Source organism: Balaenoptera borealis, assembly GCF_965194805.1.
Source record: "Balaenoptera borealis genome assembly, chromosome: 3".
Taxonomy (NCBI): domain Eukaryota; kingdom Metazoa; phylum Chordata; class Mammalia; order Artiodactyla; family Balaenopteridae; genus Balaenoptera; species Balaenoptera borealis.
The window spans coordinates 158,103,845-158,116,634 of record NC_138866.1 but is presented as its reverse complement, the minus strand read 5'-3'; the positions used below and the strand labels follow the sequence as shown (position 1 = coordinate 158,116,634).

The following is a 12,790-nucleotide window of genomic DNA, read 5'->3' as shown; positions in this document are numbered from 1 at the left end:
AAATCCTCTCAAAACTTCATTTTACATACTTCAGTTTTTAAAAACTTTATTTAAAAGGATGTTTCATTAAACTCTATTTTGAAATAAAAATGGAGGTAGTAGCTATAATTCAGTTTTCCAATTCAAATTTTAAAAGCACATTCTTTGTGGTCTTGGCATTTTGCTTGAAAATGAACGTTATGGTATATTTCAGGAGATAATTTATATGAAAAAACCCCGCATTGAATGTCAGTTTCAACCTCATTTAAACTGTTTTCACATTCAACTAGGGGAAAGTCTAGCTGTTAATCTTCGTGAGGGTCTCTGCATCTTCTTGGAATGAAGGCTGATGTATGGTAGGTGACAAGTAAAAGGACATTTTCTAGATGCCCAGTTCCCAAACTTTAGTGGCAAGAGATTAACCTGGGGAGCTTGGTCAAAACTCAATGGCTGGGACAGCCTCCACCCTCTAGCTTATGATTCTGTAGGTTTGGGGTCAGACCCTGGAAACTGCATTTCTAAAATGTACGCAGCTGGTATGGATGGAGGACCCTACTGAGAATGGTTATAGGCCCCCTCTTTTTTTAAACGCCCCCTCCCAAAGCGCCCTCTTTTTTAAAAGAAAACTGTGTTCCCATAGAATCAAGAGTGCAAATAACCCCCTCAGGAGCAAGCAGATCCAACTTGGGTCTTCCAGGCCATTCTGGTCCTTTTCCTGCAGGTTAGGCAGGCATGGGGGTGGGGCGGGGCAGAGGCGTGTCCCCCAGGTGTGTGCCCTGTCCTTGTGAGGGAGGCTGAAGGAGGGACCTCAGATTCACATACAACATACCCCAGTGATTCTGGAGTACCTCCGGCCCCTCCCTGTTCCTCACCACACCCGTGGGGCTGCCCAGTCCACCACCACTGGGTCACAGGTGCCACCTGAGGATTGAGGGGGACAGATGGGGATGGAGGGGTACAGGGGGGACAGATGGGAACGGAGCGGGTACGGAGGGAGAGCAGAGTGGGAAGGAGGGGAAACAGAGAGGGACAGAAGGGGAACAGAAGGGGACGGAAAACGGGGAATACAGGGGGACGGAAGGGGGAACACAGAGGGATGGAGGGACGGATGGGACCAGAGAAGGGCAGGCCGGCCCGGGGTCGGAGGGGGGTACAGAGGGGACCCGGCCCGGCTCCCCTCAGCCAGGCAGCGGCACACTGAACCGCTGGGCCGGGGGGCAGGGAACTGGACCCGCGTGACCGGCCTGAGTGACGAGGACCGGGGTTTGCGGCGACCAGCCCGGGTGGTGGGGACGAGGACGGGGACCGGGACCGGGACGACAGGGGTACGGGGACGGGGGACGGGACGGGACGGGAAGGAACACCCGGCTCCCTCTGCCCGGCAGCAGCGCACTCAGGCGCTCGGCCGCACACCTCCCAGCACCGACTCCTCCGGCGAGCGGCGGCCCGCGCCTTATATACCCTGCTAAAAATAGCCTGCGAAACCGCCTTCCAATCAGAGCTGGCCGAAGTTCGAATTCAGCCAATGGCGAGGGTTGTGATGGAGAGGCTCGGTCACGCCAGGCGGGGCCGCTGTAAGCCGCTGCCCGCGATTGGCCGGAGCTGACATCATCGTCGCGCAGCCCCCGGGCCGGGCGCGGCGTGATTGGGCGGTGCGCGGGGCGGGCGCGGGCGAGTCACGTGGGGAGATGGGGGGGGGCTGGGCGGGTAGGAGGGGAGGCTGGCAGCGGAGCTTTGAATAGGGAAGTTTTGCAGGGGTTACGTTTGCAGTCAGTCCGGTGTTTGCAAATATTGTGTGGGCTCGCGAGCGAGTCTCCGGGCTCCGGTAGGATCCGAACCCGCGGCGCCTAATCGCTGCCCACTGAGTTTGCATGAACTTCCCCGGCGCTGCAGGCACGGCTGCTGCGCTCCCGACTCCAGACCGCACACCTCCCTGTTTTTACAACAGCAGTGACTGTCTTTTCCAACCCGACATGGATGTGCTCCCAATGTGCAGCATCTTCCAGGAACTCCAGATTGTGCACGAGACTGGTTACTTCTCGGCGCTGCCCTCCCTGGAGGAATATTGGCAACAGGTAAATAGGAATTTTCATGGGCCAGGTGCCCGGGTGCGCCGAGGAGGGAGTGCATGCACTCACCGACAGGACGGTGTGTGGTTGGAGGTGCATTTCTTTTTCTTCTTTTTTTAATGGTTCGGGTAAATTTTTTTTTAAATTAAAATAATTAGTCGTAAAACGTACTTCTGCTGCCTCCGGTGTGGAAGGCACTTTAAAGGGGCCTTTTACAGCGTGGAGCGGAGTTGTCATTTGAGTGGGGCGCAGCAGTGCTTCGTCGCTTGGAGTGTTTTTGCCGTTTCTGGGGCTTATGAACTGCGTTCTCCGGAGGGCAGACCCAGCTCCGCGGCCTGATCCCGGCCCCAGCCCTTGGCAGAAGTTTGGTGCTTGTACCAGCTCCAGACTCCACAGCTGGATCTGGTCATATGAACTTGCATGGACTGCCAAGGGTGTTTTTTTTTTTTAAGGGATTTTGGTTTTGTTTTGCTTTTTGGTGTTTGTACGTGGAGATTTTTTTTTTTTTAAATTAAGGATTTCACCAGCGAAACATTCACCAGCTCCTTTTCTCTACCAGGCCATTTTCAGTTTCTTTACCTTCTTGGGAATCCTTAAGATTTGCCTCGATCTGCCTTGTTTTTCTTACCTGCTTCTTTTGTTGACCAGAAAAAAAAAAAAAAAAAAAAACCAATGTTTGCACAACCAGTGACTTATCAGTCATATGACAATGAGCCCGTCCGAATTGCTTCAAGTCAGAGTTTGGGAAGAAGAGTGTCTGTTTCCAGCATTTTTAGTGGAACTGGAATTTTTGGCATTGGACATTTAAGAAACAGTTTTTCCCCCTTCCAGGGCGTTAGGATTACCTGAAGGGAGGGATTCTGACACTTGTCCCATTATCTTTAAAGATAGAAGGAAGGTTTGGGGTTTTCTCTGCCCTGCTAGGCTGTTTGCTTTTTGTCACAAAGTGTATTAGCAGATCAAATATATATTGTGGGTTTCAAAGCCTAGAAGGCTTTTAGGGGAGATGAAATGCAAAGTGTTACAACCTTCACATGCCTGCTTAATTGTTCCCAGGCCTTTCCTGCCTCCCTCTCCCCCCCAGGCTTTTCCTCCTAAAGAAGCTGCTTCCTAGGACGTGATTGAAATTGATCTAAGTAGTTTCCTTGGGCATTTGGGATTTGGGCCATAAGCCAGGCTGAGCTCTTGGTCGCCTTCAGAGGCTTTTAAACTCTCCCTGAGAGCTTCCTTCTGGTCCCCAGTGCTCGTCAGCATAATGGAGATTTTAAATTAGCCAGATTATTAAAGTTTAACAAGATCTCAATAAACGTGCTTTCCTTTTTCTTTGGAACATCCATAGAATATCTTGCTGTCTCTCCACAGAACACTCTAGTGTGCTTTATAACCCAGACGTCTAATTTTAGGGGTAACGAGAAAACAATGATTGTTTTTTCCCCCTCTGCTTGCTCCTGCTTGCTAGGTGAGGAGGGGGAGGGGGAATGGTCTATTCTGATAGCAGGCACACTGCTAAATAACCAAGCGGGAGCCCTTTGGGTGGGCTTTGCTAGTCCTGAAAATGATTTGGCTAAAAAGAGCAGAGTTTGCTGTAGAAATCTAAAGCTGTGGAATTGCAGTAGTATAGACAACCTTATATGGACATGCAGGCAGTTGATCCTAGTGAAGATAAGGGCAGGCATAATTTAAACCTAAAACGTTTCCTACCGTTTTTCATTTCCAGTGGCTAGAAAGTTTGAGATGGTGGGGAGAGGGGATGCTGGTCTCTCGGCAGTTGTAGCTTCTGGAAGGGTTGGTTGTGGGGCTGGGGGGGGGGGGGGGCACTCTGGCCCTGACTCGCTGCATGTATATTTGAACCGGGTCCTTTTTTGGCTGCTGGTCAGAATTTCAAAAGGAAGTCTCCTTTGGCATTGTGTGAAAGAAATAGAGTGATGACTCATACAGTTGTACTCTTGGCCAGTAGATAAAGTTCTTGTCCATTGTGGGACTCCCAGCAGGGCTGCGGAGGAATTTCCCCTCCTGCATCCTTTACAATAGCAGATGGCCATTCTGGAATGGTTTCTCCACTCCTGTTGTTGTTTTCCTCTGACCACTGTGGAAGTCATTTAAGTTGTGTGTGCGCATGGCCCTGTACTTGGGAATGGCATTCTTTGAAAGCCTATTAGGTCTGGGCTCTGCAGGAAACGGGTGGTTTCTCTGCAGCTCCTTCCTGACCCTAGACCATCAGCTGGCTGCGTCCGCTCACTGAGTGTGGCCTGTGCTGTCAGCGGTTCTCCAGAGGGAGACACATGCCATGTCAGAGCACACTGTGTTGAGAGCAGCAAGCCCTCTGTCTGTGCCTCTGGAAGGCGGATGCCTGGGTTTCCTTGATGCACAGGGTTCTCCACTGTCAGATAATATGGTTAAACCTGTCTGGTGGGGGCAGGTCTGAGGCTGGTATTCTTTGTGTGGCTTACAGAAACTCATTAGAAACGTCAACACTGTAACTATAACAAAAACTGGCTCAGTGACCATCAGCCATTTGTGGCCATTGGTCCAACTTGGGGAAGCGGGGAGAGGTTTCACCTCTGGTTTTTCTTCTGAATGTGTACCCATTCCTAGAAGCAGCTTTCCTCTCACTCTGCTAAAGACATAGATTCTTGTAGTGACAAGGCCACAGTGTATTTGCCCTTGACTCCTGCATGTTTTTGGAAATGCGCTTTCGGTTCCGTTTTTGGTAGTCGTCACAATCACGTGCCTCCTTGTGGTTCCTTTCGCACAGACCTGCCTGGAGTTGGAACGTTACCTCCAGAGCGAACCCTGCTATGTGTCAGCCTCCGAAATCAAATTTGACAGCCAGGAAGATCTGTGGACCAAAATCATCCTGGCTCGGGAGAAAAAGGAGGACTCGGACCTGAAGATGTCCTCCAGTCCCCCTGAGGATGCACTCAACAGCCCCGGCTTTGGCTACAACCTGGAGACCAACAGCCTGAACTCGGACGTGAGCAGCGAATCCTCCGACAGCTCCGAGGAGCTCTCTCCCACCACCAAGTTTACCTCTGACCCCATCGGCGAAGTTTTAGTCAATTCGGGGAACCTGAGCTCCTCCGTCACCTCCACACCCCCTTCCTCCCCAGAACTGAGCAGGGAGCCGTCCCACCTGTGGGGCTGCATGCCGGGTGAGCTGCACCCTCCCGGGAAGGCGCGCAGTGGGACTGCGGGGAAGCCCGGCGACAAGGGCAGCGGAGACGCCTCCCCAGACGGCCGCAGGAGGGTGCATCGGTGCCACTTTAACGGCTGCAGAAAAGTTTACACCAAAAGCTCCCACTTGAAAGCACATCAGCGCACCCACACAGGTCAGTCCCTCCTGCGACCCGGGCGCCGCTGAATTAATTGCACCAGCCCTGGGAGGGGGCCGGGGCTCCGCAGGAGGCTGTCAGAGCAGACACGTCCTCACCTCCTTCCTTCCCTCAAAAGAGTTGGGTCTCTGGGGAGGACAGAGTAGGCGCTGAAAGACTGGACATGTGTGCCCGATGAATGGTTATCGCTTTCAGATTAAACAAACGAGGTAAATCACATTCTCTGTCTACACCGAGTACCCCATCCACTCTAGCCACCTGGGTTATCAAGGCCCACTGTGCAGTCTGCAGTGTCCATGTACAGTGTTACTCGGAGTTGCCTCTGATTTTTGGAAATGAAGCTCGAGGGTTGGGAGGGGGTGGCCGGGCGGTGTGGCGCAGGTGGGTGCCGGACACCATGTGGGGTCTGAGCTAGACCCATCGACTCTGTACGAAGCAGTATCATCAGCAGGTACTTAGTGAGAATTTCTCTGTGTATCATGCTGCCTTTGTTTTCTGATGCCAACTTTAAAAAATAATAATAACTTCTTAATGAAATATCACAGTCTAGAGAATAGTTCCTTTTATAGTTACCGTGACCGTCTAGGATAACTGGTGAAGCATCACAGAAATTTTGGAGCTGGAAGGGGTCTTAGAGATCAAGTCATGCAAACTCTCGTGTTACCAATAATGAGAGGAGATCAGGATCCTGAAACAGCTCAGGGCAGAGCCAGGATCAGGACCCGGGTACCCTGGAACCAGGCTCCTGACTGTCCCAATAGCACACTCAGGACCGACTGTGGCAGTTGTTTTTTATTTTCTCAGGTAGCACTTTTAGTGAAATCATATTTGTAATCCGACCAAGGGATAAAGTCGACTGGGTCTTTCGCTTGTCATTTAGAAAGTGTTTTGAAGACCTTGGCATGGGGTTTCCCAGAAACTCATGACCTCAGTTTTGGAGAAATATAGTTTCCCGGAGGAAACTACAAAGCCTCATTCCACAGGGAAGTGAGTAAGGAACAAAATAAGTGCTTGAGAGAAACCGTTTCCATGGAGAAAGCAATAAAACCCAGCCCTGGCCAAGGCCGCGGGTCCAGTGGGCTGACACATCACCTCGGAAGTATTTCTCCAGTCTGAGTAATTGTCCTTCTTACACGTTCACTCTGATTACGGTCATGTGGGCCCTGCCAAGCCTGGGTCTCTTCCCCAGCATTGGAGGCCCAAGGCTAGGTCAAGAAAGAGCTCCTGCTTGTTACCTTGCGAGGGCCGGCTCCCAGCGCTAACTGAGGTGTATTCTGAATTCCTGAGGGCAGTGGCCTCTGCGCCTGCTCCTGAGTGGACTTTCCCGCCCCGTGTTGGGGTTCCCTCACTGTTCAGTGAAATCATGGCGTGCCTGTCGTGTGCTCTCTTCCCAGGAGAAAAGCCTTACAGATGCTCATGGGAAGGTTGTGAGTGGCGTTTTGCAAGAAGCGATGAGTTAACGAGACACTTCAGAAAGCACACTGGTGCCAAGCCTTTTAAATGTTCTCACTGTGACAGGTACGTGCATGAACAGCAGGGGCGCGGCGGTGCCATCCCCGGAGCGAAGTAGGCATGCAGTCACCCTGCAGCAAGGCAGCCGTCTTCCTGGCCTGCACGGGCATCTCTCTTTTCAGCCCAGGACTTTTTAAAAAGGCTCTAATATGCCACTTGTCCAGGTTAGGAAGCACCGTGTACTGAGTGCGTGAGAATAGAATGATTTCATTCATACTTTCTGAAGATTGGCCCTTTATCGGTTTTCAAATTTGAAGGCTGGGCAGTAAAGTCAGGTGACATTCCCAAGAGCTGATTGGCAACCTCCTTGATGTATACTCCTGCCCTGAATGTGGATGGGGCTGACTCAGCATGATGACTCCCACCCGCCATGGAGAGGGCTTATTTAGCTGGGGGGAGCACGGGCAGGAGGTCTGTAACTGACGGGGCTGGAGACCTAACGTCTGGGACCCCGATTCTCTCTGCAGGTGTTTCTCCAGGTCCGACCACCTGGCCCTGCACATGAAGAGGCACCTCTGAAGGGGCAGAGCGTCGACTCCTGCGGGCTAAAAAGGCTTCCAGGCTGAGACGGCCGTGGAAGGAGGATGCGTGTTCCAGCCAAAGCCATTTTGCACCCTACCCGGTCGCCTCCAGGACCTACTGGGAAGGTCTTTCGAGGGCGAAAAAAGTCATGTCCGAAGCGGCAGAGCACCCGGGGTGTGTGGTGTTTGGGTGGCCCTGGCCTCGCCACTGGTACCTATCCTCTGAGTGGTCCCTAAGCCTTTGCCGTGAGCATGTGCACTGAGAATGTTAGTGGTGGGTGGGCTGTATGTGGAGGGTCTCCTACGGACTGTGTGACGAGACAGAGTCCTTTCCCTTGCGAGGCTGCAAGAGACAGAAAAAAACATAGTTTGAATGTTTTGTGTGTGAGGCGTGTTCCATGAGATGAGATGGCCACCAATCATTTCCCGGGGCGGGGTGGGGGGCGGGTGTAGGTAGAGTCTGCGCCTTAGTGGAAAAAAAAGAAAAGAAAAGAAAAAAAGAAGGGAAATGTGGAGGGCAGGCGTGGGCGGTCAGGACCCGGGAGTGGCGAGTGGGTGTAGGGAGGGGAGCCCCTTTCCCTCTAGCGTGTGGCGAGAACTTTCCGTGTCTGGTTCAGCTGTGTGAAGTGAGTAGCTTCTGCTACTCTCTGAGACAGAGTTCATTTGTTACCCATTGTATAAGCTGTGTATCTACAAATATAATACATTGATAACTTTTCCTTCTAAGACAAAAGTAATGCATGGTCTGGGGAATTATCTGCTTTTCCATTTTTAAATCAGGACTACAGTTTTGATTCCAGTTCACTGAGCAGCTAAGATACAATTGGTTGAATTCGGTGACCCCCTAGCCATCTGGGCCTGGCAATACACAATCCTTCCCCCCTTCGATTTCATAACACTCCCCTTCCAGAGAGGCATTGTGCAGCATAGGACTATTTTGTGAATGGTTCGAATTTGAATTACCTTTTTGGAGAATTTCGTGATGCCCTTGAAAGATGTTGGACACGAGTTGGGTGTCCAGGACACTAGGGCTGGGAATTGCTGGTCTAATGTCTCATTAGACTCAGAACCTAAAGTTTTTCTCAGTTGGGTGGATAAAACCACTAAAGCTTAGAAACTGTTTTCTCATGCAGCTAAGTTTCTCTTATTTATGCCTTGAGGACTAATTTCTGGTTTTCTAGCTGTTAATGCACTGTAGATCTTAACAATGGTGCCTTACGCAAGTGGCCCCTTATGCAGGGGTCTCGTACAGGGGTATGGGTGATGCATGCTTTATTAAGGCTCTTTTTTCACCTGGCTTTGTACTGTATCAATATATAATACAGGAAAAAAATCTCTTTAAGGTCCTCCTTCACAAAGTCAAATAGATGAAAACCCCCCAAACAAGTCAGTATTTACTCAGTAGTTTAGACAACTTGACTGTCAGTGTTAAAGTGGAAAACACGTGATAATTGGAAAATCAGACCATTTCTGCCACCGTGAGACTTCCGTATAGACTTTGCACAACAGTTGTACAGATCATACACCGGCTGTGTTTAATATGTAATATTTTCACACGTATTAAAGATACAGAAGTATAAAAAACAATGTATTTGCTTAAAAGGCACAAGTTTCTCGCGTATCTATCTAGCTATCTGTTGGTAACACAGAAAGTATATTACCTTTTTTTTTAAAGTGGGCGAAATTCTTGTGTATGTATATTTGTGTGTATAGTATGTGTATGTGTGTATGTGTGTGTATATATATATATACATATATATAGATAATATATACATATTTTTTTAAGGAGAAATTAGAATGTCTAGCTAGAAAATTCCACAGCCTGTGAAGACATATTTCAAAATGGCCACAAAGGAGGTAAACATGAGAACTCTAACTTTTATAAAGGCTTTCCCTTTAATTTAACAATTTGCCACAGGCTCTTGGCATCAAATCTCTTCCAGATTGCCAACTCGCTCATCATAATCGGCAGGTCTGGGATAGGGTACCTTCGCCATTCAAAACTGGCATGAATGGAATACTAGGCCGCTCGTTGGTCTCAGACACACTAAGGTTTTGATTTTGAATGTCAGCTTTACTGAAGATCGAGCCTAAGAGTAAGCTAATCACAGGGATTCTTTTTTAGAGCACTTTTTATGCAGATGAAGCTATTTTTTTCCAGCACATAGATTCTTCCAGTTTTCCAACGAGTAATTTCCCTGAATTGGCACACCGCAGCATGGACAGCTGATCCCCCATCCAGCTGCTGGCTCATGGGTGTGGATCTTTCCTTTATATATATTTATATATATATATACACACATATGAGTCTGGCTGGGCTGGTATTTTGTTTGGATCTTCCTAGAGATGAGCAATGGTGAAAGCTCACATAACTGGTTTTTTTTGTTTTTTGTTTTTTTTAATCTGGGCTGATGGATACACTTACCTAAAGAACTCATTTCATATTGCTGAGGGGGGAAATGCACTTTTCTTTTGGCAATTCTAAATCCAGGCACTTGATTTGCTGGATTTTGGAAAACTCCTTTTTTGGCCCTGCTGTGTGCTTAGCCATAACAATTCCATTCAGCAAGAAGGTAAACAAAAGACAAAAAAAAAACTTGCACTGGCTTGTCTCACTTATGAAACACCATGGAGTGGTTTGATTGGGTGGGGCTGGGTGCCACATATGTCAATGCCTGTAATTTTCATAATAAGCAAGTACATAAAGAATTACATTCTGTTCAGGTGATAACTGAGCCTCAATCAAGCAGAAACTTTTTGCTTGACATTAAAAAAAAATTTCTATTAGTGAAATTTCTTTTTTTTTTTTGAAGCACCCTGTTATCTAAAAAAATCTTTGTAAGATTTTTGTAAAATTTTGTTTTACAAGATTTTATTTGAAATTGTTTTTTGCAAGATTGTTATATTTCTGTATGAATGTATTTTTTATTGGAATAACATAAAAGAATTCTTATCAGCATCTTGAGTCTGGTTGTTTTTGTGTGTGGGGGGTGGGTGGCGGAGTGTTGAAACAAATTCCTGCCAGATTACTCACCCGGCTCCTCCTTGGGAAATCTTCCTTGTGCTACCCAGCGAACCACTTGTCTCCCCCCCACTCACTGCCCTTCCTGGCAGCAAAGGTGGAAATAGGAGCCTGGGGTTGCTCCCCTGATGGGCACTGAATTCTCCTCCAGAGACTGGCCACCAGGCCTTGGGGCACAGGAGGAAACACTTGCTGTGTTTTATCTTCCTGTCACTCCAGCCAGGAGAATAAATTGCAGAGGCATCCGCAGAATGTGAAACAAACACCTCCCTTTCACTTCCGCAGGCTCCTGCAGCCCTGTTCCACGGAGGCGGTCAGAGCTGGGCAGCCGCCTCTGACCTGGCCCGCACACCTGGCTGAGATGTCACCCAAGAGGGTGAAAAGGACACAGTTGGGACAGCAAGCCCTAAAGCCATCCCACTGGCCTTCAGTCCACTCTTCTTACCTACCCCCTCCCACCACCTTCTCTGGTCAGCCCAGCAAAATAGGGCAGAAGGTAAAAGATTGTTTACATGATCACCAGATTTTTTTTTTTTCTTGAGGTAAATGGGATGCATTGAAACGCAGAGTTTGTTTGAAAACAAAATAGCTTTCGGTTCTCTAGAAACATTTCCCGTGAGCAGCACTAGATCTTAGTTCTACTGAGTGGCGAGTGGCAAACAAGGTTGTGTTGAGTTCATATTAAGCTCCTCAGTAGTGATGGTTAAATCAGTGTGTGCTTTCTAGAAGGGGCTATAGGATGATGGAAATTTCTGAGACAATGAGCTTCTTAACCTTGTTCTTAGTTTAAGGAAGTTCTCTGGTTGCTGGAAGGGCTCACTGCCTCTTGTTCTTAGCGGATCTTCATTTTGCTGCGTGGGCAGAGTTTACACGAGCTGCTTTTAATTTGATAATTGGGGAGGGGAAGTTGAAGTGCGTCCCCAGATTAGAAATGTTAAGTAATTTTCTCTCTAGAACTGTGGTAAAAATATCAGCCATTTCAACGGAGTTGTGATGTGGGAGGGTGCAGGAAGCAGATGCAATTTTTGCCAGGACTCATGGGTGTGTTGTGTTCAAAGCACATGTCAGGATGACTAATAGTTGGATTGCCCTGACTGTAGCACTAAATAAAGGCTTGATAATGCATTCTCGGCTACTAGTAAGACTTGACCACTTTGTCATGTGAAGACTATGCCGAACAGCTCGGTTATGTTCAAATAAGGCTGCTAGGAGAACTGCCATGCAAGGAATCAGCTGTAAACCAAGGATAATTATAGAAGGACAAAAATTTCAGTCTGCTTAACAAAATTTTTGAAACCTAGCTAAACGAAAGGATACGTTCTCAGTCGAGCTCGCCGTGTGCTTTCGGACAATTTGCTGAGCTACGCTGGACCTCAGTTTTCTTATTGCTAAAATATTTTGGGTTAGGTCATGAGTATCGAGCATTTTATAGAGCACTGCAATTCTGTGGTCTGTGAGTATAGGGTGGACTTCAAATTACATGTCCACCCTCCTCGAAATGCTCAGCTCAGATCTAGAAAGCTTTCTCTTGTGCTACAGTAGACAGCATTGTTGAGAAAATTGCTCTGACTTAGAACGGAAAGAGGGACATTCTCAAATTGCCCCTTTAATTATAGTTAAGTTTTTCAAGCATTTGGTGCTTCATAGCATACCATTTTTTTAATTAAAACAAAAAACAAAAAAAAAACCTCTTTGAGAACTGCCATTGTAGCCATTGCAGATCCAGTCTCAAGCTCTCCCAACTCACCAATCATACTGCACACGTTCCCAGCTGACCTGTGTGCTCAGAGGGCGGTGGAGTCGATGGGAGGTTGTTTACTTTTATATTTTAATTGCTGCGAAGATAGAACATATCTTTCATATGTAACTCCCTTCTTAGTTTTTAACCTTACGCCACCATGAGCTATATTTTTATTTTTTTTTATTTTTTTAAATTTATTTTTGGCTGTGTTGGATCTTCGTTTCTGTGCGAGGGCTTTCTCTAGTTGTGGCAAGCGGGGCCCACTCTTCATCGCGGTGTGCGGGCCTCTCACTATCGCGGCCTCTCTTGTTGCGGAGCACAGGCTCCAGATGCGCAGGCTCAGTAGTTGTGGCTCACGGGCCCAGTTGCTCCGCGGCATGTGGGATGTTCCCAGACCAGGGCTCGAACCCGTGTCCCTTGCATTAGCAGGCAGATTCTCAACCACTGCTCCACCAGGGAAGCCCCAATGAGCTATATTTTTAACAACCCTCCTTCTCAACCTGAATTATTCCCCTGCCCAAACTGGGCGATAATGAAAATGATGATATCTACTACTTCTTGTGCCTTGACTACAAATCGGGGAGGCAGTATGTTATATATCTGTGTCTGTGTGT

General features: G+C 48.2%; 1 protein-coding gene across 4 annotated transcripts; it reads left to right on the top strand.

The window, feature by feature from the left end:
• Positions 1 to 1,703: 1,703 nt before the first annotated feature.
• On the top strand, positions 1,704 to 10,372 carry KLF6 (KLF transcription factor 6). Of its 4 annotated transcripts, none has more exons than XM_082386110.1 (4): positions 1,708 to 2,141; positions 4,804 to 5,377; positions 6,775 to 6,898; positions 7,360 to 10,372. In XM_082386110.1, exons 1-4 carry the CDS (start codon positions 1,851 to 1,853, stop codon positions 7,409 to 7,411), a joined length of 1,041 nt encoding a protein of 346 aa, XP_082242236.1. In that variant the 5' UTR covers positions 1,708 to 1,850; the 3' UTR covers positions 7,412 to 10,372. The 4 variants fall into 4 exon arrangements, with proteins under 4 accessions (XP_082242238.1, XP_082242236.1, XP_082242239.1 ...); XM_082386111.1 differs by having other exon boundaries at positions 1,712 to 2,054; XM_082386112.1 differs by lacking the exon at positions 6,775 to 6,898 and having other exon boundaries at positions 1,704 to 2,141.
• The last annotated feature ends 2,418 nt before the right edge of the window (positions 10,373 to 12,790 follow it).